This window comes from Lemur catta, chromosome 16 (assembly GCF_020740605.2).
Source record: "Lemur catta isolate mLemCat1 chromosome 16, mLemCat1.pri, whole genome shotgun sequence".
NCBI classification, from domain to species: Eukaryota; Metazoa; Chordata; class Mammalia; order Primates; family Lemuridae; genus Lemur; species Lemur catta.
In genome coordinates, this window is record NC_059143.1 from 7,056,829 (window position 1) to 7,079,272 (window position 22,444).

General features: G+C 49.0%; 1 protein-coding gene across 2 annotated transcripts in view; it reads right to left on the reverse strand.

Moving 5' to 3' along the window:
- The window catches only part of MTCL1 (microtubule crosslinking factor 1), a 117,056-nt gene extending 95,639 nt beyond the window's left edge, over positions 1 to 21,417 (reverse strand). Inside the window, exons 1-3 of one of the 2 annotated variants that reach the window (XM_045527262.1) lie at positions 20,269 to 21,417; positions 12,399 to 12,623; positions 10,809 to 10,967 (exon numbers count right to left, since the gene is read on the reverse strand). In XM_045527262.1, coding sequence (XP_045383218.1) covers positions 10,809 to 10,967; positions 12,399 to 12,623; positions 20,269 to 21,327 — 1,443 coding nt within the window. In that variant the 5' untranslated portion in view covers positions 21,328 to 21,417. The remainder of the gene's footprint in view (positions 1 to 10,808; positions 10,968 to 12,398; positions 12,624 to 20,268) is intronic. The other variant, XM_045527264.1, reaches the window with a different exon arrangement.
- Between the last annotated feature and the right edge of the window lie 1,027 nt (positions 21,418 to 22,444).

A 22,444-nucleotide genomic window follows, 5' to 3' on the forward strand; every position in this document is an offset into this window, starting at 1 on the left:
AATTAACTCAAAATGGATCCTGGACTTAAATGTAAAACATAAAATAATAAAACTTTTAGGAAAAACACAAGAGAAAATATTCGGAATCTAGGGTTAGGCAAAGAGCTCTTAAAATTGATACCATAAAAGGAAATATTCATAAATTGGACTCCATCAAAACTAAAAACTTTTGCCCTGAGAAAATCCTGTTAAGAGGATGAAAAGACAAGCTACAGAGTAGGAGAAAATATTTGCAAACCACGTATCTGACAAAGGACTTGTATCTGAAATATACAAAGAATTCTCAAAACTCACAGTTAAAAAAATAACAATACAATAAACAAGCAATCCAATTAGAAAATGGGCAAAAGATATGAAGAGCTATTTTACCAAAAAGGAATTTATAGATGGCAAATAGCACATGAAAGAAGTTCAACATCATTAGCCACTAGGAAATGCAAATTAAACCCACAAGAAGATATTACTGATCAGAATGGCTAAAATTAAAAAGTGACGACACCAAATGTTGGTGAGGATGCAGAGAAACTGGAGTGCGCATACATCACCGGTGGCAATGTTAAACAGTACAGCCACTCTGGAAGACAGTTCATCATTTTCTTTAAAAAACCAAATATGCAACTGCTATACGACCCAGGAACTGTATTCCTGGGCATTTATCCCATGAGAACTTATGTCCCACAAAAACTTGCACACAAACGTTCACAGCAACTTTATTTTCAATAGCCTGTGAAATAAGAAAAATAAACTGCTTTTCTGTCTTTCTCTACTCACATGCAACACAGAGCACTTCTGCGATCAAATGTGTGGGGTTTTCTCATACCGAGCAATTCTCCAACACTTGCTGGGTGTCCTATAAGTCAATGCAGTTCTGACACTAGCTGTTCAGAGACAGCATCAGATCCCAGAGGCTAGGAACGCAGTCCCGCAGGACTACCTCCCACTTCAGATGCTCACTGCAAGAGGTGGGCCCCAGGTTACCCACAACTTCTGTCTGACTTGGTTACAAATCAGAGGTTCCCACAACCACCCCCAGACCTCCCTGTCCCCCATTCAGTCATTTGTTGGAATGGCTCACAGAACTCAAGGAAGCACTTTACTTATATTTACCCATTTATCATGAAAGGATATAACTCAGCAACAAGCAGATGGAAGAGCTACCTGGGCCAAAGTATGTGGGAAAGCCCTGGGAGCTTCCATGCCTCTCAGGGGTGGGCCACCCTCCCAGCCCCTCCAGTGTTCAGCAACCTGGAACCCTGTCCTCAGGTGTCTTTCCAGAGGCTTCATTACACCAGCATGATTATGCATCTCAGGCCACTGGTGGTCAATGCAACCCTCGGCCCCCTCTCCTCCGCAGTTCCCAGCAAGGGGGGGTGGCTCTAGTCCCAGGTTGGTTCCTCTGACAAACAGCCCCCCGGCCTGAGAGCACGCAGGAGCGTCCCCCACCAGCTCTCATTAACACACAAAAAGACATTCGGCACTTCAGAAACTCCAAGGGTATTAGGAATGTATGCCGGGAAAGGGGGTGGGGAGAGGGACCAAACATATTTACCATGTCACACAGCCCCCAAACGGAAACAGCACAGATATCCTTCAGCAAGTGCATGGTTAAATAAACTGTGGTACACCGCAGCATGGAATACTACTCATCAATAAAAGGAACAACTAAGGATACAGACAGCAACCTGGATGAATCTCCAGTGTCAAAGGACAAAATTACAACAAATTTAAGGATACCAATTGGCTTTATTTATAATTCTAGGCAACACTTGTTTCCCTAAAACAGAATAAGTGCGGCCAGGAGCTGAGCAGAAGAGGTTGGTTTTACATACAGAGAAGGACTGAAGAAGGCAGAAAAAACCATGAACAAAAACCAGATTGGGGCCGGGCACAGTGGCTCACACCTGTAATCCCAGCACTCTGGGAGGCCGAGGTGGGAGGATCGTTTGAGCTCAGGAGTTCGAGACCAGCCTGAGCAAGAGCAAGATCCCATCTCTACTAAAAATAAAAAGAAATTAGCTGGACGACTAAAAATATATAGAAAAAATTAGCCGAGAGTGGTGGCGCATGCCTGTAGTCCCAGCTACTTGGGAGGCTGAGGCAGGAGGATCCCTTGAGCCCAGGAGTTTGAGGTTGCTGTGAGCTAGGCTGACGCCATGGCACTCTAGCCTGGGCAACAGAGTGAGACTCTGTCTCAAAAAAAAAGCAGATTGGTCATTTCAAAGGCACTTTCTCTTGTCAGGCAGGGACAGGGAGACAGAACAGGAAACTGATTAGTTCGCACCAGGTTACTTGGGTTATTAATATTATTATTATTATTTCTTGTAAGGATTAAAGCAGCGAGCCTCATGATCATGCCCACTGAAACCGGCTCCTCTGGGAAGTCAGGCTGTTCTCCCTCCCTCAGTTTTGGTCTGGAGAGTGGAGCTTCAGCACGAGTGACCCCGTTTGACTTCCCGTCGCCTGCTGCGCCCAGTGCAGGAGCATCGTCCAAACCACCGCCTCCCACAACTTTTATTTAGCACCAAAAAGCCAGTGCCCAAAGGTCACATACTGGATGATTCCACGTATGTAACATTCCTGAAACTGACAAATCATGGAAGTGAAGAACAGGGCAGTGGCTGCCAGGGGCAAGGGAGGGGGGTTGGTGGGAGGGAAGCTGGCCGTGGCCATGGGAGGGTGACAGGAGGGGTCAGGTGGTGACAGAAACGCTCTGTATCTGGACCAAATCCACATACTACCCTAGAGTCTTCCAGGTGTTACCACTGGGAGAAACTGGGCACAAGGTACAGGGATCTCAGCATTATTTCTTACAACGGCACGTGAACCTACAAGCATCTGGAAACAAAAAGTTTAATTAAAAATAAAAAACAATACATTAAGAAATATATACGTTTCGGAGCTTTGCAATGATTGCAAACACTCACATCGCTTGCTCAGTAGTGACATACGTTTTGCTGTGACAAGAACTCGGAGTGAACGCCCCTCCCTCATCAGACCCCACGCGTGAGCCTCTGACCTCAACCGCCGACTTCAAAACACACGTGAGCCTACGAGTTTGACAGACACCGGGAGACCCTGGGCTGCACGGTCAGCCCCTTCTAGCAGGACCCAGAACCTGTGCTGTGACGAGGCCACACCTTGTCAGCCTCAGGGCTCAGCTCCCAAGCCCCGCCAGCCACCACTACCGCCCTCTAGCACCAGCGACCCGGCCCGTCCCTGGGCCCCGGGGCACTGCTCTGGCCGGTCTCCCGAGACCTGCACGGAGCCAGCTTCCGCCCTCAGCTGGGCGCGAACAGTCTGGGCCACTTGGCTAAGTGGCTGCCGCGCCTCTCGCTGTTCTCCCCTCCCTGGTGTGAACCGAAGGGGAAAAACAATCTCTCGTGCGGCAACAAACCGTGTGATCTGCGAAATCCTACTTGGCTCCTCTCCGTATTTCCACGCACAGAAGAATATAGTGTGTTTCCAATTTCATATGAAAAATCAGACACATCTCTGGGTTGTTAGAATCATGGGAAATTTCTCCCTCTACAGTTTTATCTTTCAAGTTTCCCACAATGACCATGTCCTGGTGTAAGCATGTGAAAATGTATGTTTGGAAGGCTTCAATGAGGAGGTGGCATTTCAGGAGAATCTTAAAGAATGGGCAGGGTACCAACAGGTAGGGGTGGGACTCGGGGAACAACCCTCGGGAAAGAAGGACCCCAACCCGGGGGCTGGACAGGTAGGGACAGGCTGTCGAGAAAGGGCCTGGGCAGGGGGCAGGGCAGGCAGAGGCCCCACCCACCCCAGGGTATTAATAAATCCTACCCTCCTCCCTCCTCCTGTAATATTCTCAGGAGAGATGAGAGAGGAAGCTTAATAAATACTTACAAAAGTAGAAATTAATTTTATAGAAAAGTATTACTGGGTTAGGAAAAGATACAGGTGCTCTTTCCTGGCCCACCCACCAGGGGCTGCTGGTGGCTCTTGAGCCCCAGCATCACAGACACCTGCAGCTCCCTGGAGGGACACTGCGCTCAAGCTGGCTCCAGAGCGCTTACCTGGAGCTCTGACTCCAGTCACCAGCCGCTTCCTTCAGGTCTACAAGGAAGGTGGCAGCTAGGGCCGAGGTCTGGAGGAAAGGACAGAGGAAGGGTCGGGGACCGGGGAGAGCCCGGCTGCACCTCACCTCCCCGGCTACAGGTGGCGCACAGCCCACCCACACCCTGGCCTCCACGTTGGTGGACTGAGAGGGGCCACAGCACCTCTGGGACCCTCCTGGTGCACTGAGGTGCCGATGCGGGTCTGGCCTTGGCCGCTGGCGACTCACACACTCGGGGACGGTGCTCACTCCTTCGCCGTCTCCTCCTCACCTCCATTTCCTTTTTTTCCAACATAATAGTCACATAAAGTGGCAGTGAAATATTCTTTTGCCAACAGAACTGAAATAGCATACCCTGAGAAACTGAAGCGTTTCAGGTACTTGAACCTGGGCAAGCCCCGACCTTCCTCAGCCTCGGCTCAGGTGAGGAAGCAAATAAACCTGCCTGCACCCTGCACGGTCACGCAGAGGCCAGGACAGACGGCCCCAGGCCGCAGAGAACCCAGACATGCTGGGAAGAGGGCGGTGGGACTTTTACCAGCCTCTTGCAAGAACTTCCTGCGATTCTGTCCAGATTTTGATGAGAACCAGCTCCGAGGGAACAGGTTCCGGGTGGCCAGAGCAGCTGTGATGCGCTCTTGCCCCTCCTCGGCAGCAGAGTGGGAATCAGCCATTAGTGCTATTTATGGTTGTTTAACTGCACACACACCTTCCTTCTTCCCAGCCACCAGAACTGTTCCATTTACAGCGGAAGCATCAAAAATATTTATGACAAACCCGTCTGCGTCTGCTGCCCTGCTCCTGACCCTCCACAGCCTCCGAACTCAGGATTTCGGACCTGGTGCAGGTTCCCTGGCTCAACTCAGCTCTAGTCTGGCCGCACCCCTGCCCTCCTGGCCTGGACGAAGGACACACAAATGCCCAAATAAGCAGCAACAAGAAGGCGGTTTCCCACCAGGCCCCAGACGCTGCACAGGTGTGTGCGTGAACACACACACACACACACACACACACACACATGACTCTTCTTGAGTCTCCGTGTTTGTGGAAAGGCTCAACCAGGCAGCCCTGATTCTTCCCCCTGCTCCATCCCACTTGCCTCAGTATTAACCCAGCAGGCCGCATAGCTGGGGTATCGTTCAGGGCACCAGATTTCCCTCCTTCCCCACCACTTCCCACCCAACCCCTCAAAATCATGACTAGGAAATGAAACCAGGAGCTGCTCTACTCCTTGGAAGGTGTGTAAGTTAGCACACAGAATGCTGCCTACACACCACGTGACCTGCTGGCCCTGCGGGCCACTGCTGGCTGGGCCAGGGGTGAGGCCCTAACCCCAAGGTAGCCACCCACTACCTGGTTAGTGTCCTAGGAGGTCCCCTGGCACGAGGACTCCGCCCAAAGATGCTTACAAGGGGGACCATATCGTCTGGAAACAGACAATGTTATTTTATCGCACTGTAGCACAATAGCAGGAGACCATCGATTATGTTTGTGCACCTGTGTTTCCAGACTCTCCAGCCATCTGACAGTTTGAATGTAATGACACAGAGAAAGTCCCACTCGCTGGCTGAGAAAAAAGCAGAAAGATGCCCTGAGAGGACAGTGAGCAGATGTGATACAGCGGAAACCATCAGTACAAAGCAGCCGCGAGACCGCGGGCGCTGGGCAGCAGCAGGTGGAGAGAGGCAGGACAGTGGACAGGGCGACAACTGTGCTTGCTGGGGGGGCTCCAGGACTGCCACTGGGGAACTTCCGCCGAACCCCGAAGGGTCACATCCAGCTATGGCAACACAGCACACTGAGCACCAGGAGCCTCTTCCCAGCATAGCTAGAAATGCCACATAAAAGATAACAAACAGAAATGGACGTGAAGCTGAACTTGCAAATAAAAAAACAAAAAAGGAAAATTTCCCAGTGTCAGAAATGAACAAGGGATTGCCAAGCAGTTAGTCCAAGAATATGTGTTAGGGGCTGAGGTGGGGAATGGTGAAGTCACCAGACCCAGAAATAGGTCCTCACAGCCATGACCACGAGACGAGACTCCAATTCACACACCCACAGGGCTCTTCCGAGAACGCACGCCTCATGGCGGGGGGAGCAGGTGGAAACAATCTCCTCAGTCGTGTAAAATGCCCTAAGCCTGTGCCACGTGCAGGCTGACGGCCAGACTGCCACCAACCAGGGCATAGTGCCCCTGAGGCCTCTGGGAAAGACCGAGGTAGACATCTCGCCAGCAGGACCTCGCAGCAGGCCTCAGGGTGCCCACCGTGAGCAGCGAGCGTCGGCTGATCTGACAAACGGAAGGACAGGTAACACCAAGGACCTGAGATCACACAACAGCCTGAAAGAGACGGTGACTTTAAAACATTTAAAGACGTAAAAGAAGAAATACAGATGATAAAGAAGAAAATTCCAGAAAAAGAACAAGCAAATTTTTTAAAATTCTAGAAATGAAAGATAAACTCATTGAAATGAAAACCTTAATGGATGAATAAAACAGTAATTATCTTCTTTACAAAAGGACCAGGAAGAAAGAGTAATACGCGAGAAGCAACGGTGAGTAAAGAAACTGGCCAGCATGTAAATTAATCTAAATAAGCACTGACTATTCAATTAGTCAACTGGGGGAAGATGACTTTTAAAAGATGAAGCTAAAATGATACTAAACAATACGACAGACAGGAGTCCACAGCTGTCCACGATGCTTGCACTGTTCGGGGGGAGGAGAGTGATCTCTAACACGTCTCTGTCCCGTGCAGGTGCCGGCTAACTCATCTGGTTATTATTTGTGTCTAGCATTTAACAGGTACTCAGAAAAACTGTGGCAGAATGAAATAATCTTCAGTGAAAGTATTTGGTAATCGTTAAGAAGTGGGAACTAAGCTAAAGTTAACCATTTTCAACCTTTGAGAGATTCCACTATAGACAGAGTTGAGGAATAGAAGAAATACACCAAAAAAAAAAAAAAAATTCAAAAATTGTTTGAGCTTCGCACACGTGCAGGGGTGTGTGGCACCTGGGGGCACGGACCATGGGGTGAACGGGCACAGGAAGAGAGCAAGCAAGCTGGCTAGCCAGAGGGACAGTTCTAGACAGGTCAGCCCTCTTTATCAAGGGACAAAGTGACTTTTCCAAGACACACCTCTAAGTAGTTCAGAGACAGGGGACATGGTCCCTAGTCATCCTCCCAACTGCTCCTCCGTTTCACTCCAGAGTTTACAGCGCAGGGTGGAAAACCCAGCAGGAAGGTGGGGATGGGCCACATGGGAACAGTCCTGCGTGTTATGCTATGGAGTCAGACAAGCAGGAGCCAAGGCAAGCCTGTTTATTTAAGCAGAGGGTGACACACTCAGAATTAGAGGAGAGAACAGAAAACGGAGGAATGGAAACAGCACATACCTTCGATGCACATGGTCAGCCCACACTGCCAGCCCTCTTCTGCCAGAAGAGCAACCTGCAGCACTTAGCAAGCAACTGCAGATGGGGAGCAAGAGTTAAAGGTAATTGCCATCGTCAGCCATGGAGACGACAGGACAGTGGTACCTTTACACAAACAGGAAAGACAGAAGGTGGCACAGGCTGGGGCAAGGGGTGATGAGTTTGCTCTGGACACAGAGCCTGAACTGCCAGGAAAAACTCACATTGGTGACTCCACCAGGCAGCTGAAAACAGTCAGGGGCTTAAAAGAGAAGGCAGCTTCAGAGGCACAGAGATACCGTGTGTCCCTGTCCTCTGAGGCCGAGGGGGCACATGCACATCTGGAGCAGCTCCTGTTATCCACACGCACAGGACGCATGAACCACCCTTGCCTTTTCAGCATGCACGCACCCGGTTACAGAACATCAGCGGTGAACAACAAAGAGCACGGCAAGGTAGACAAATTGCTGTCCTCACACTAGAGCAAAACTCATACGTATCTGCTCTGGCTTTTGTAAAAAGAACCCATTCGCAGAGACAACAGCTAGCATTTCCCATAAATATCCCCTCCACCACCTTTGAACCTCGCATCACCAGTCTCCATCCCTCTTTGCTTCTGGTATAACCTACCAGCATCCAACCCTCCTGAGACTCCTGTCAGCTTCACGATTCATTTTAGAATTTCGGGGTAAATATGCAGTCCCACAGTCGGCAACTCTGGAAGTGCAACACGTATTTCATCCCAACTGAGCAGTTCCTCCAAGGAGTTCTAGCCCACAGGGAGGGGCTGACCCCTCTGCCTTCTGTCCTCTCATCAGCCTTGACCAGGCTCTGGAAGACCCTCACTGTACCCTGGCCTTGCTCTTCGATGTCCAGAGCAACAGTAACCACCACTTCCTCCAAACAGATGCCACGTCCTATACAAATCCATTTAGGCGTATGCAAAACAATCTTTGCTTGCTTAAAAAATATATGTGTACACATTTTATATGTATATTTATATATTTACACACATATACACATGTAAAACTTTATAAAATGTATGTTTACAGTCGACCCTTGAACAATGTGGGTTTGAACTGCATTTTCTTCTACCTATGCCACCCCCGAGACAGCAGGATCAACCTCTCCTCCCCCTCCTCCTCCTCAGCCTGCTCAACATGAAGATGATGAGGATGAAGACCTTTATGATGATCCACTTCCACTTAATGAATATAAATATATTTTCATTATGATTTTCTTAATAACATTTTCTTTTCTCTAGCTTACTTTATTTTAAGCATACAGTACATAATATTAAATACATAAAACATACAAAGTATGTGTTAATCCACTATTATGTTATCAGTAAGGCTTCTGGTCAGCAGCAGGCTATTGGTAGTTAAGTTTTGTGGGAGTCAAAACTTATACGTGGATGTTCTTTTCTCTTTTTTTTATTTTTTTAAGAGATAGGGTCTTGCTATATTGCCCAGGCTGGCCCAAACTCTTGGCCTCAAGTGATGCTTCTGCCTCAGCCTCCCAAGTAGCTAGAACTACAGGCATGTGCCACAGCACCCGGCTATACTCAGATTTTCTACTGCATGGGGTGAGTGCCCCTAAGCCCCATGTTATTCAAGGGCCAACTATAAATTGTTTTCCATACCCACAAGGTCAGGCTCAAACTGGAAATTCTGAGAAAGGAAACCACTACACCTTCCAGCAGACTTAGACCACAGGGAAAGGGGGAATGCAGCACTAGCAACTATAAGAACAGAGGCAAGGGATCCTCAATTAGAGGACAAATTCCTCCATCGTGGGCCAAATGCAAATGGAGGCTAAGGGGCAAGGGTCACCCAATGAAAGCAAGCTCTCAGAAGCTAACCTCTTCCTCTGCGGAGCCCGTGCACCACCACAGCTCCATGCCCTGCCCCCTTCACTCACCCCTCACCTGGCAGGTGCCAGCCCTGTTCTAGGCACAGGGGCCCTAAAGTAAACGGGACAGACAAAACCTCTGTCCCCAAACTCATCTCCCTGTCCCATGGACTCGCATTCCAGAGTGGCATCAGTGAAGGAGGGGGTGGATGAACGACAGAGAAAGAAAACACGTAACATTGTCAGATAAGTGGTGACAATATACCAGTAATTTCCCAAAATATACAATATGTCGGGTGGGAAGGAGGATGGGGACGCCAGGGTAGAAATGGCAACAACTTCCATCAGGTGCCAAGGGGAGGGGGGCTGAGTCAATCTCAGCAAAGACCTGAAAAGGATGAAGGAGCGAGCCACAGGCAGTGTGAGCACCTGGGAGGGCCGGGAGGCCAGCGAGGCTGTGAGCGGAGGGAAGGGGAGGCCCGGAGAGGACAGCACCTGCTACTTTGCTGCAATTTGTCTGTTTTGCTGTCCCTGGGCCAGACTGAACTACAGGCACCGTGAGAACAGGGCGTGTGCTGCACGTGCACAGATCCACCCCAGGCCCGGGCGCAGGGCCTGAGCAAAGCGCGGCGGGTGGGCGGCTGGACGGATAGGGATTGATGGGTGAATCCAGTAACTTAACCAGAGGAAAAACCAACTGCCAAGTGAGCCTGTCAGCAGGCACAGGTAACATGCCAGCATCAAACACATCTCAAAGCCTTCGCCAGTAGTTTTTAATTTCATCACTATGCAAGATATTTTCCAAGAAAATACTTAGCTTTAATCTCATAATGGAAGTCAACAATGAAACAGGATTTGCACTGCAGTGTGCAAATGAAGAAAGTATATATTCATTTTCTAGACCACTTTGCTAGAATAATCACTCCCTAAAATTAAAAAAATGCCTAAACATAAATCATATTGGCTACAGAATATATACAAATAGCATACATAATATAATCTGTTCACACAGCTTTGACAGACAACTACAACACGCTTTCCAGCTCATTAGACAAGATCTTGAGTAAAAAGCTCCTGCTTAACTCTATATTCTAGTAATAACAGGCCCCACTTGGACACATCAAAGGAATTAATTGTCAGCTCATCTAAGCAGAAATTACAAAAAATAGCTTTAGACAAGGGCTCAACCAGCCTTCTCCATACAGGGCCAGAGAGTAAATACTGTAGGCTTTGCAAGCAACACACAGTATTCATTTCATAGTCTTCTTTGCTTTTGCGGGTTTATTTCACGTGGGTTTATTTGTTTGTTTACCATGCTAGAAAAACCATCCCTAGCTCCTGAGCCAAATAGGCCATGGTTTGCCAACCTTGCTTTTGCCCACAGTAAGAATGAGACACCCAGAGCCCCCAGTGTCTAACTAAGAAACCAGAGGGGAGATGTCCGCAATCCCAGGGTTACCTCCTTCAGTCTCTCCAGCTCGTTCTGGAGCGCCTGTTTGGATATTTCCACTTCGATCATCTGCTGTCGGAGAGTTTCATTCTCATCCTCAGCTTTAGTGCGCTTCTCCTCCACGGTCTCAAGTTCATGGTGCAACCTGACAGACACGTCTTTGGCCACCTGCAGTGACCCACAGAGATAACTGTCAGGACGTGAGCTTTTTATGTGCTAAGGGTGCACACAGACAGCATTAGAGGCAAAGTCATTAAGTAATAGGATATTATACCAAATAGCAAAGACCCTGGCAATATTTAGCAGATCTATTTCTAAAGGAGGAGGGCATTAGTTTAAAACATGAAATCAATAGTATGAGGGAGAATATAACTTGCATTTGGATTAAAAGGCTACTCTGGCTGGTCCGATGGTAGTGGGTTATCAGAACTTACTAACATTAGTGTCACTAAAGTTGGTATACAACCCCCCACTGCTACATTTGACTGGCTTAATAATTTTTTTTTTAAAAAAGACCACTCTGGATAGTCCTATGCCTTCATAGAATATCATCAACAATGCCAACTCTGCCCAGTTCGTATGCTTTAAGTGAGAAATTAAAAATAACAATAATAGACAAATAAACATTTCTGTTCCCTAAGGTAATTCTGAACCTGCCTGCTGAAAAAATAAATAAAATAATTCTGTCCACAGCAGATGTTCAATGCAGTCAAGTTTTAAATTGTCTACTGTGGCTCTGAATGTTCTAAGCAGTTAAACATTTCTACTTTCTTAAAAGCAAATGAGGAAAGAGACTTTGTAAGAAACATATCAATCACCCCATATCACACTGGATGACATTTTTCTTAGTGGTTTATACCTTTGGTGGAATTAGAAAGTTTCTTTTCCTGTTAACATACCAAACGGCTACATGAGGTCTCACAAGTATACCCATAATAAGGAGGACATTATACATAATTCACCTCTAGATAAATGATTTGATAATCGGGTCATAAGAGAAGCTTTGCTGCCCATGGAGGAAGCAAGTGTTGTATAAAGTCTGGGATTTCTTTACTCATTCCCATTTCCGCCAATCATTCTCACAGACACTCAGACAATTAGTTTTGATCCTATTTTTCCTTCAGTTAAATCACCACTACACAAGCCTCACTTGGGTTATGGGAATTTTAGGTTTTCTGCGACCTAGAAACCTAAATAACAATAAAAATGTTAAGTGACATGGTCGGTCAACTTTTAAGAGTGGCCTTAAACTAAATTGATAGTCAATGGATTTTTTAAAAAATAGTTCAGATCTTTTAGAGTTTCTACACAATTTCTATGTAATTGTCAGATTAATTGGCAAATATTAATTCTTGTTCGCCGCAGATCCATTACTACGATTCTTTACATTCATATTATGACAGATTTAAAATTCTGGCCAAAGTCCTACAACTACACATACTCTGTAAGCCATAAAGTAAACCAAGACTGTTTATGCTGAACTCTGTTGACACAGACACAAGCAGGGAAGAACAGGACAACTGGGGTCTCAGGTTACATGGTCAGATGGGCGACCCCAGCTCGGCAGCTGCGCGTACACCGCCAACCCCGCTCGCTCACCTTCAAGTCCTGCTCCAGGCTTCGGATAAGCTCACCGTCCACCTGCCCCGTCTCGGCCACTTTCAGGCTTTTCTGCTCTGCTTTCCGGAGACGGTACTGCAGGATTCGGCAGTTTTTATTAGCACGGTCCAGTTCTCGCCGAAGTTCCTGCAGCTGGTAAACATCTTCCTCTAAATAACTGTCTCTCATTTCTTCCATTTCAGCGCGGAGTTCGTCTAACTCATCCTATGCAAACCAAACAGAGCAGGTTTATGAGCCAAGTACGTCAAAAAAGGGCAGTGTCTCTCCCCTCCACCCCTGCTCCTCAATATCAAATACTAACTACCTACACGCTTACCCATCAGCTCATGGCCACACCTGTGGGACACAGCAGAGGGGTCTCTGGACATTCACCCGTGAGGTACTATCACTGAATGTCTGTGCAAATCTTATGGATCCAGAAACTAAAAAGCAGCCTGGATTATTCACTGTGGCCTCTCGGAACTTTTTCCACTCCCAATGTTTCCTTACATAATCAAAATGAAATCAGCTCTGCAGATAATTAAACTTTAGATTCAAACCACACATTGACCTAACCCGGTATCTCTAAGGCATGTTCCAGACAGACTCAGCCTTCAAAGACCATAAACTTTAGTGGAATAATAACTGTTAATTGCCCTGGAATTAGAACATACCTGCAAACGTCCCTAAAATTCTGTTCCACAACACAAATCTCAGCATTGACTAATTGACTCTGTCTAAAAATGGAACATTTTCCATTTTTCAAATACATATTGGGTCTGTTTTTTCCCATTCCACTATCCATTATTTCCCACACCTCCATTCTCATTTGCCATCCACAGGAAGGCACTGAGCACAGGGCAGCCCAAGGAGCCGTCCCTGGGCACCCTGCCCCTCCCACTCCACGGCCACTCATCAGCCAGCACCGTGTTCACCTCGGGTGGGCCCCTTTTTTCTCTCGGGCCCAGCACCCTACTCCCTGCCTCCGTCCCTGGGGGCGGGGGGCAGCTGCGTAAGACCTAAGTACAGACATATGGGGCTCCCCGCTTCCCCATCCCATAATCCCCCCCAAATTTCTACACCAACGATGAAAACATCATTAAAAATATAAAATGTCCTATAAGATAAATCTTAACATTGAAAATGTTGTGAAATATATCCAAGTTTCATTTCTTTTGTCCTTCATGGAGATTTCTCCTTGTAAATCTCATTCCTGGCAGGAAAATCTGCTGGGACTGGGAGTTATTGGAGTGAGCATCAAAGCTGGTCAATGGAACACACGTGAACAGAATGCGCACTTTGGGCTCTCCGGGGGACAGAGAACACAGCTCTTTCAGAAAGGCGCCTGCCAACCTTCCGCAAAGAGGAGGTGGTCACTGGGGCTGTGATGATGCCGTGTAGGAGCTGTGCCCCCCGGCCCAACTCATGCTAGAGAAGGCCAATCGCAGATGACAAACTTTAAAACGGGCCTTGCAGTGGTCACTTGTTTCATAAAGAATAGAAAGCTAGTCCTGAATCTTCAAAAACCAAAGTCAAGTTTCACTCACATCCCGTCCATGAATCTAATGGATCAGACTTTGAGAAAGAGCCTCATCTCAATGCTTGCTTCTGAGCACAGTTAAAAGGTAATTGTTTCACTGGGTAATTAATTAAAAATAGTTCGATACAAGAAATAATCACAATATATCTACTACTAAATCAATGCAGATATAGTACACTTGTACATAAAAATACACAGTGACTCTGGCCATTGTGTTCATAAAAAGAATTGTTTGTGATTGCTTCTCCTTCTAGAAAGCTTGTCTATTAAAGCCAAAGTCATTAATGCCTGGAATTATCTGTAAGTCAAACAAAAGTTTTTAAAATGTGATATAGCTACTAAGGAGGCTGAGGCAGGAGGATCACTTGAGCCCAGGAGTTGGAGGTTGCAGTGAGCTATGATGATGCCATTGCACTCCATCCAGGGCGACAGAGCAAGACTCTGTCTCAAAAAAAAAAAAAAAAAAAAAAAAAGTGATATAGCCGTAAGAAGATGTAAGATCCAGCTTCCAGGTATAAAAATGTTCTCTAGTTTTCAGACTTTGCAACAGGAGGGCCCTTACCCACCCTAATGTTAAATGCTGCATGGTTATATAGATGTGTAAAGCATCATTACAGGCTGCAAAAACTGTTTAAGGGCTAGACGCACCCACACCTCCACATCACTGAGCAGGCCAGATGTAAACAGCTAATATTTTTGGCATAAATAATAACCAACATTAGTGGCGCTGAAAAGAAAATTAGGGAGAGACCATAATTGCATGTATTTAAATCACAACTTTTATAACTCATATTTTATCTAAATTTATAGAACAGAAAACAACCTTTATTAAGCACTCTACCCTCATTACTAACCCTACAATAACCCTGTCAGGAACGTATTACCCCCATCTTATGGACAAGGAAACCAAACAGTACCCGGTCACATGTGCAATGCCTCATATTTAGTAAACTGAAGCCAGACTGCAAACGCAGGGCTGTCTGCTTCCAAGCACACACTCTTTCCAGTAAATACTACAAATTCTTTGCTACAACCTGGGCAAATGAAATAATAACATAACTTCAATTGTACTTTTAAAAGCCCACCATCCACATAAACCAATAAAAGCAGCCTAACATTTAGAGCTTGACAACTGTCAACTTACAGGCATATCCAGAACAATTGGTCCTCAGGAAAATACTACACTGTCAGGTATCAGCACCCTCATTTTTTAAATGAGGAAATTGAGATTCTAAAAGTTTAAATGGCTTCCCACAACTAGTCTATTGGGGAAACAGGACCAAGACCAGAGTTTCAACTCTTTCCATAATGCCTGGAAAAAAGGCAATTTTCAGTTCAGTAAAAAGAAGTCACAAGAGAAGCAAAGTATAAACCATGTACGCTGGCAGGAGCCATTTAAAGCCAAAACTGTGATTATCCGAATTAGGGTCATGACGGATAGTGATTTTCGAACTGATATTACATTAATTTTCTGATAACATGCTCCAATTTAGAAAACAGTGTACTGCAGAACCTTGAAGAAGTACGCCACTTAAATGTTTAAGAAAACCAAATCAAGCAGAACATATAATGTTTCTGGCAGGTACCAAATAAAGATAGTAAACACAAGTGGAAAATTGATGTTGTCTGTTTATATACAGAAATAAATAAGAAAAAAACTGTCCTTAATCAACAGTATTGTACCGAATTAACATCAGGTCTGTAGGATACTTAAATATTAGTTCATTATCTCACTGAAAAGTTTATCTAGTTTTAATTAATATCTTTTTCAAATTAATTTTTTTATATAAAATGAAATCTTGAAGTAGTGTGAAGCTATCCAAATATTCCCCCTTGCTTATAGATAACAAATAAAGCCTTATTTTATATATGTTATGTATATATAAAATTAGAGGAATAATGAGGTACCATGTGTACACTAGAATAAACCAAGATTAAAATTAAATGTTTCAATGAAAACCTCTAGAGGATAATTTTATCCACAAATTTATACTAAAACCCAAATCCATAGTTTCTTAGTATAAGTAATGAAAACTCTTGATCATACTGATCACTGTATTCAAATCTTAATCTCTTTTTAAACAACCTGAAATCAATAACTATTTCTATTTTACTAACTCCTCTATAAATAGACCCAATTTGGACCATAGCAGCAGTCATCTGGCTACTGCTGCAATAATTCCATCTTCTGGGAGGTGCAGACAGAAACTATTGTCTTTTGTAATACAGGAATAATCCACCTCATTTCCCTCTGGACAATGGCAATGTTCTCCTAGAGTCCCAGCTGGAGCTAAGGAGGCACAGGGGCTGCTCCCATTGTTTACCAAGTGACAGTTCGGCCAGCAGCTGATGGGCTGGTAGCCTTCCTCTGCATCAGCTTGCCACCTAAGACTAGTACAGCTGCTGTTTCACTGGCGGAATAAAGAATGGGTGTGGAAAGCAGAAAGTCAGAGAAAAATAGGGAATACTATCAAAAACCCTTCCAAAAGAAAAAGAAGGAGGGGACGGCAGAGAAGGAGGAGCCGAAACACTTCAGCTGCTGAGAACTGCTGAAACCCACCTTGCAGTGTCCCCTCCAGCCATGCTGAGCACTGGCATCCGGGCAGCAAACGTAAAAAACCAGGTCAGACCTTGAAACTCAAAATCTACCTCCAGTGAGAGAGGGTGGTAAGGTTGGATCAGCCAGGAGACACTGCAGCCTATAAAACCAACCTATATCTCCCTTCGCAAATCACTCCTCTCCAAGAAGCCAATTTTATCTGCCCTTGTAGCTAGCACTGACTTGTTTTCTTTTAACCAAAAATAATTCTTATGAAATAAATGAAAAAGTAGAGCAAAAAGAAACAGTCCTTCCCACCCCAATGCTCATCCACCCTGCAAGAGATCAGCATAGGAGAGAACACTATTTGGGGGCGAAGAAGAGTGGGGTGTGAATGCAAAAAGCATTTTTCACAATAGGCCAATAAACTCAAAATGATTAAATCCTTCTGAAAAGCCTGTGGAAACAGAGGACATAATTAATATGTTGATGATGAGCACTCCAGCTTGTCTGATTGTCTCAGAGCACTCGAGCAAAACACAGCGCTGGACGCCTGGCAGGGAAGAGACACACCAGCATGTTGAAGTCCTCAGCATTAAGAAACGTGCCTGGGTTTTATCTGAGAAAGAAGTGAAGGCCTCTGGATAACTAAACTCAACCTCTCACCTTAACTCCTCAATACTTCCAAATACATTTGCATTCATCAGAGGTCAAAGGACAAAAAAGAGTGCTTTTCTATCTGTGTTTTCATGCAAAAGCCAACAACAGGGATGGAGTCATTTTACATTTTTCACCTAGTCACCCTGGTGCCCTCTGCTGAAGGTGGAGAAGGAACAGAAGGCAGACTCAGGGATGGCTGAATTCGCTCCACACGGCACAAAGGAATGTGTGCACTTCTCTGTTGACATTTGCAATTTCAAAAACTACAGCAGTCTGGCTAAAAACCAAGAGAATTCCACTAAAATTTCCTGATCAATAAGACATCCTCCTTTGGTTTTGCAGGTCTTATTTTTCTGTTCAAATAGGCTTTGGTCATTCTAGCTCAGAAACTGTGACAGTCTTGTAACAGCAATGTTGACAGCACTCGCTCGGGAAAGAATGCAACACTTTATGTGGTCACAATCTTCCAGAATATATCCAAGTAAAATTTGTGGGTCTCCTCTTGTTAGAAGAGAGAACATTGGAACAGAGAGATGCTATATCTAATTGTGAGAGTTCTGTGTAGCATCCCCTAAGAAAGTAGCAGGTCAAGATTGTACTTTTATCTACCATCTTCAAAAAAGTGCCCCTGAGCAACAGTAATGACAAGAGAAGTTTTGATTTATAATGTGCATACTCTAAACACCAAGTGCAAAGGCATGACTACTGTCTCTGCCCTATGGGGTCACTGAGGCTCTGAGCCCAATTTTGCACAAGTGGGCAGGCTCAAAGACCTGTGGAAAAGTCCACTAGGATGCCTATGTTTCTGTCCCAAATTGAACTACTGCAATTTAAGCTTTCAAGTGACCAAGCATGTACCTCTCACACACACGCAGTCGTTCTGGTTTGCTAGCCTCCTTCAGACCTCCTCCGGGCCCTGCTCTCTCCTGCTGTCAGAGGAAGGGCTGCGGGGTGAACTCAGGCATAGTAAATGGATAGAGGTGTCACTTTCACCACAGGAAATGGCAACTGAACATGTCCCACAAATTAAACATTGCCGGTGGGATTTATATGACCATTCACGCACAGGCTAGCGGAGAGGTGTTCATTATGGTCCTTTCACCTGAAAAGAAAACAGAGGTCCCCTAGGAAAACTGAACACTGGGAACAATTTGAGCTTATAAAACAAGTCTGAAGCAGCGTGCTCTGAGCAAGCAGCCTTGCTGGAAACAGGGGTGCAGCCTGGTGCAGGCAAAGGGGCAGAGGCTCTGATGGCAGGGAAAATAGAAGTGCCTCCACTTATTAGCTGTGCGACCTCCAGCAAGTCATTTATGATTTTTGGTTCTCAGCATGTGTCTGTGAAATTGAACTTACGAGAATTATCACAATAACATCCTATGTTGTGAAGATCCACTGAAATGTCAAATACACTAGATCAGACCCCAGGGTCAGACACCTATTTCATTCCCTGAGAATGTAAAAATGTGAAAAGATGAAGCAAACAACCAGTCAGCCAAGAATGAACTCTGAAATGGCATGGGACTGCCTCCCTTAAGATCTAAGGTGTAATGAGAAACATCTTTTCTTTAAAGAAACTCAACTTTCTGTTGCACAGCAGTCATTTGGATAAACACCACTCAATCAGAAGCACCTTAGGTCAGAGATTATGCTAAAAACTGGGGCCACAAAAATCAAACAAGATTATCTTTCTCACCCGCAGGGAGCTTACATTTGTCCTGGACTTACAGAAGTGCCTGTCATGACGGAGCCACACACAGCACAGCTACCTTTTCTCTTCTACACCTTTGAATTCCCTCTGCTGTCTGTTACATAAGAGTAGGTGACAAGAGCAGACGTACTATGTGAAATATTTCACTCCAGCCCCAATCTGCTCTCTTTTATCACCTCTCTTTCTCTGCCTCACTGCTACCTCTCTGCACAAGATAAAATAACTCCTGGGCTCAGTTGGTTGGAGCAGCTCCTGATAAGAGGTTTAGGTTTTAGGGCTACCCGGCAGTTAACATGCTCTGGTTCCCGTTTGAACTGCACGCTTCACCACCATTCACCTTAAAAAGTGAATCCTTGGTCTCACTGGCCTTTACAGGGCTTCGGTTGGGTAGGTTCATCATTTGCTGAGAAAACAGCTCAAATCACATAACCCACTGATAAAGCAGGGCTGCCCCACTGGTTTGGGAAGATATAGACTAAGAACTTAACACATACAAGAATGGATTTATACCACTGGAGTTATTAACCTGAGGATTATGATAAATAAAACAGCTGCCATCAATATGATGCCCCTTTCTTTTTTCTCAAGTCCCCTGTCTTGACCCCTCCCCCAACGTTGTCTAAACCCTTTTTTCTGCAGCGCCAGCTCCCTCCTCGGGGAAAAGATGGAGTCGGATTAAGCACCCCAATGCTAACAGGACTAAGGCCACTGCTGGCAGGCCCCGCCGGAGAAGACTGGGAGACAGTGCGGCAGAGGCTGCGATTCCTTAGACAGTGCAGGCGCGGCCTCTCCTAACACTGGAAAACCGGCTCCTGGACACTTACAAAAGACTGGCCCGCAGGGAATCACTGCTGTTCCTCAACCCAGGCCACATTCAAAGGACCCCTCCTGAACTTGTTTATCACCGCAAACGGCGCCCCCACCCCCTGTGCTGTCGAAGCCCTGAGGAAACTGAGAGCCCCTAGCTCTTTGGGCAACTGCAGGTGCAGCGGCTGGCGCCCCGCAGCCTGGGCCACCCACCCACGGCACTTTCCAGGACAGACACACAGCTGCACGTGGCCAGGCCAGAGCTCCTCGGCGAGGGACAACCCGCTCACACAGGTGAGGCTGGGCATGTATGAGCGGGTCAGAGAAGAGTCCGAAACGATTACAGCCACCTCTCCCCCCAACAGGTCAACAAAAGTAAAAGGCATCAGCCAAGAGAAGCAAGACTTCTGTACACAAGAGAAGCTAAGCGGGCTAGGAACACGCCGGGACCCACAGGTTTTGCTGCCCCTTCCAGAAGTTTTGGCTTAAGTTCCCAATGCCTGAAGAGTGCCTGGGCAGTAAAGTGCAGGCCCCAGAAGGTGGGGCTGGGGGTCCCCGGCCACAGCCAGACCCTCCGGGGCGCCTCCGGGACAAATGCTGCCTAGCCCTCGCTCACCTTGAGATAGTCGTTCTCCGAGCGCAGCTCCTCCATCTCCCGTAGTAGCTCCTCTTCCTCCACCGCCGGCACGAGCCGCGGCTGCTCGCCCGGGCTGGGCTCCTTGGGGGTCCCGGGAACCGGTCGCTCGGGCGGTCCGCGTCCCCGGGCATCCTCCGCTGAGCCTGGCCCGGAGGACCCCGCGGAAACCCCGCCCGGGCTGCTCCGGCCCCCGAGACAGGCGCCGGCGGCTGGGGGCAAGGCGAGGAGCGCTGGGGGCTCGGGGCTGCCCGGCGGCGCCCCCCGGGCTGCGGAGCTTGGCGTGGGCGCTCCTCGCGGGGGTTCTCTGTCGCTGGAGCCCGTGCCGGACTCGGCGTCGCTGCTGGCGGCCGGAAGCAGGCGCTGCTCGTCGGACAGGGGTTCGGAGGGGCAGTCGGAGAGGTCGGAGCTACTGTCCGTGTGGCTGATGCGCGAGCCTCGAGCCGGGGAGCCGGCCGCCGAGGTCACGGCGAGGGTCACGGCGGGGATCCGGGCGGCCGGAGTCGCGGGGCCAATAGTGCGGGCGGGGGCCGCCCCGGAACCGCGCTTGGCTTTGCGGCCCTTGGCAGCAGCGGGCGGCGGCTCAGCCCCGGGAGACTTCCCCGCCCGGGGCAGCGGCTCGGCGGGCGCCGCGCGCGCCACCCTCCTGGTTCCCAAGGCAGCCTTGGCGCCGCCCGCCGCCCTGGCCCCGGCGCCCGGCGGTGGCTTGTCCTTCGCGCCGGGGACGCCGCCGCTACGCCGGGAGAGGCGGCCAGGCGCGGCCAGGGGCCCCGGCGAGGGCGGCGCCTTGCCCGCGAGGTTGGGCGAGCGCGGTGCGGCGGGCGCCGGGGCTCGGCCGGAGGAGGGGCCGGCCGCGGCCGGACCCGGCGCGGCTGGCCGGGCGTGCAGGTCTTTGAGGAAGGGTCTGGCGGGCGAGGGTGCGCGGTGCAGACGCCGCCTCTCAGCCAGCGGGTGGAGGTGGTGGTGGCGGTGGTGCTGGCCCGTTGGCTGCGGCTTTGCGTCCGGGGCGCCGCCGCCCGCGGGACCGTTCAGTGTCTCCATGGCCGGGGCCGGGGCCGCCAGCAGCAGCTCGGGCGGCAGATGCTCCAGGCGGCGGCGGCGTGCAGCCTCCCCGCGCGCTCGCTCATCACTGTCCCCCAGCCCCGCCCGGTCTGCGCCCCGCGCTCTCGCCGTCCCCCCTCCCCGCACCCCGGCCTTGAGGATTCCCGTGGGGCTCTCCGCCGCCGCCGCCGCGCTCTCCCTGGCTGAGATCACCCCCGCTTGAGTTCTTTGGGCTCAGCAGTGCGGCGGCTGCCGGCCTCTAGCATCCCCTGGACGCGGCGCTCCGGACTCGCGGTCTCTCGTACGGCGGCGGCGGCGGCGCTAGCGGCGCGCGCCCGGCTCCCGCGTCCTGCTCCCCGCCCACCGCCCGCCCGCTCCGGCCCGCGCCCGCCCCCGCCGCTCCCGGCGGAGAGAAACTGCACGCGCGCTCCCCCGCCGCCCCGCGCCCTGAGCCCGCCGCCCCGTGCGCATGCCCCGCCTCCCGCCAGCCGGAGCCGGGCGGGGGCCGGGAGCGAGGGAGGGACGGAGGGAGGGACGGCCGGGAGCGATGGGGGACAGGAGGGCGTGGCCTGAGCGCCCGGTGGGCACCGGCGCCGGCTGTGTCTGCGCGCCCTGGCCGCCCTGGGACCCTCCCTGGGGTTTGAGGCTCTGCAGACACTGCCAAGGGGAGGGAGGGAGGGAAGACGTGTAGGGGAAGAGGGGGAAGGGACAGGCACCGGCCACTTGGGGGAGACTGAGGGCCCCGGAGGTGTGGCTGGGCCCTCTGCGGCGTGCGCCGTGGGGCGCCAGCTCTCCCTCGGCTGACCTACGCCCCCCACAGGCCCCTCGCTTCCCTCCCCCGCTGTCCTCTCCAAGCTGTCGCCCTAGTCCCGGCGCTCCCTTAAGGATTGCTGGTCCCGGCGCAGCTATCTTGTCAAAACGTGCTCCACAGTTGGCACCCCCGGCGGCCTCGGGAGCTGGCCGAGCTTGGGTCAGAAAGGGACTCGCGTTTATAGTTCGGTGGGGAGCCTGCAGCCGGACAGACTCACCGGATAGGCATTGTTTACTTAAACCTCGCAACAGTCCCGGATAGGAATTGCTCTGTTCTTTGAGGATGAGGACACAGGCGCAGGGCGAA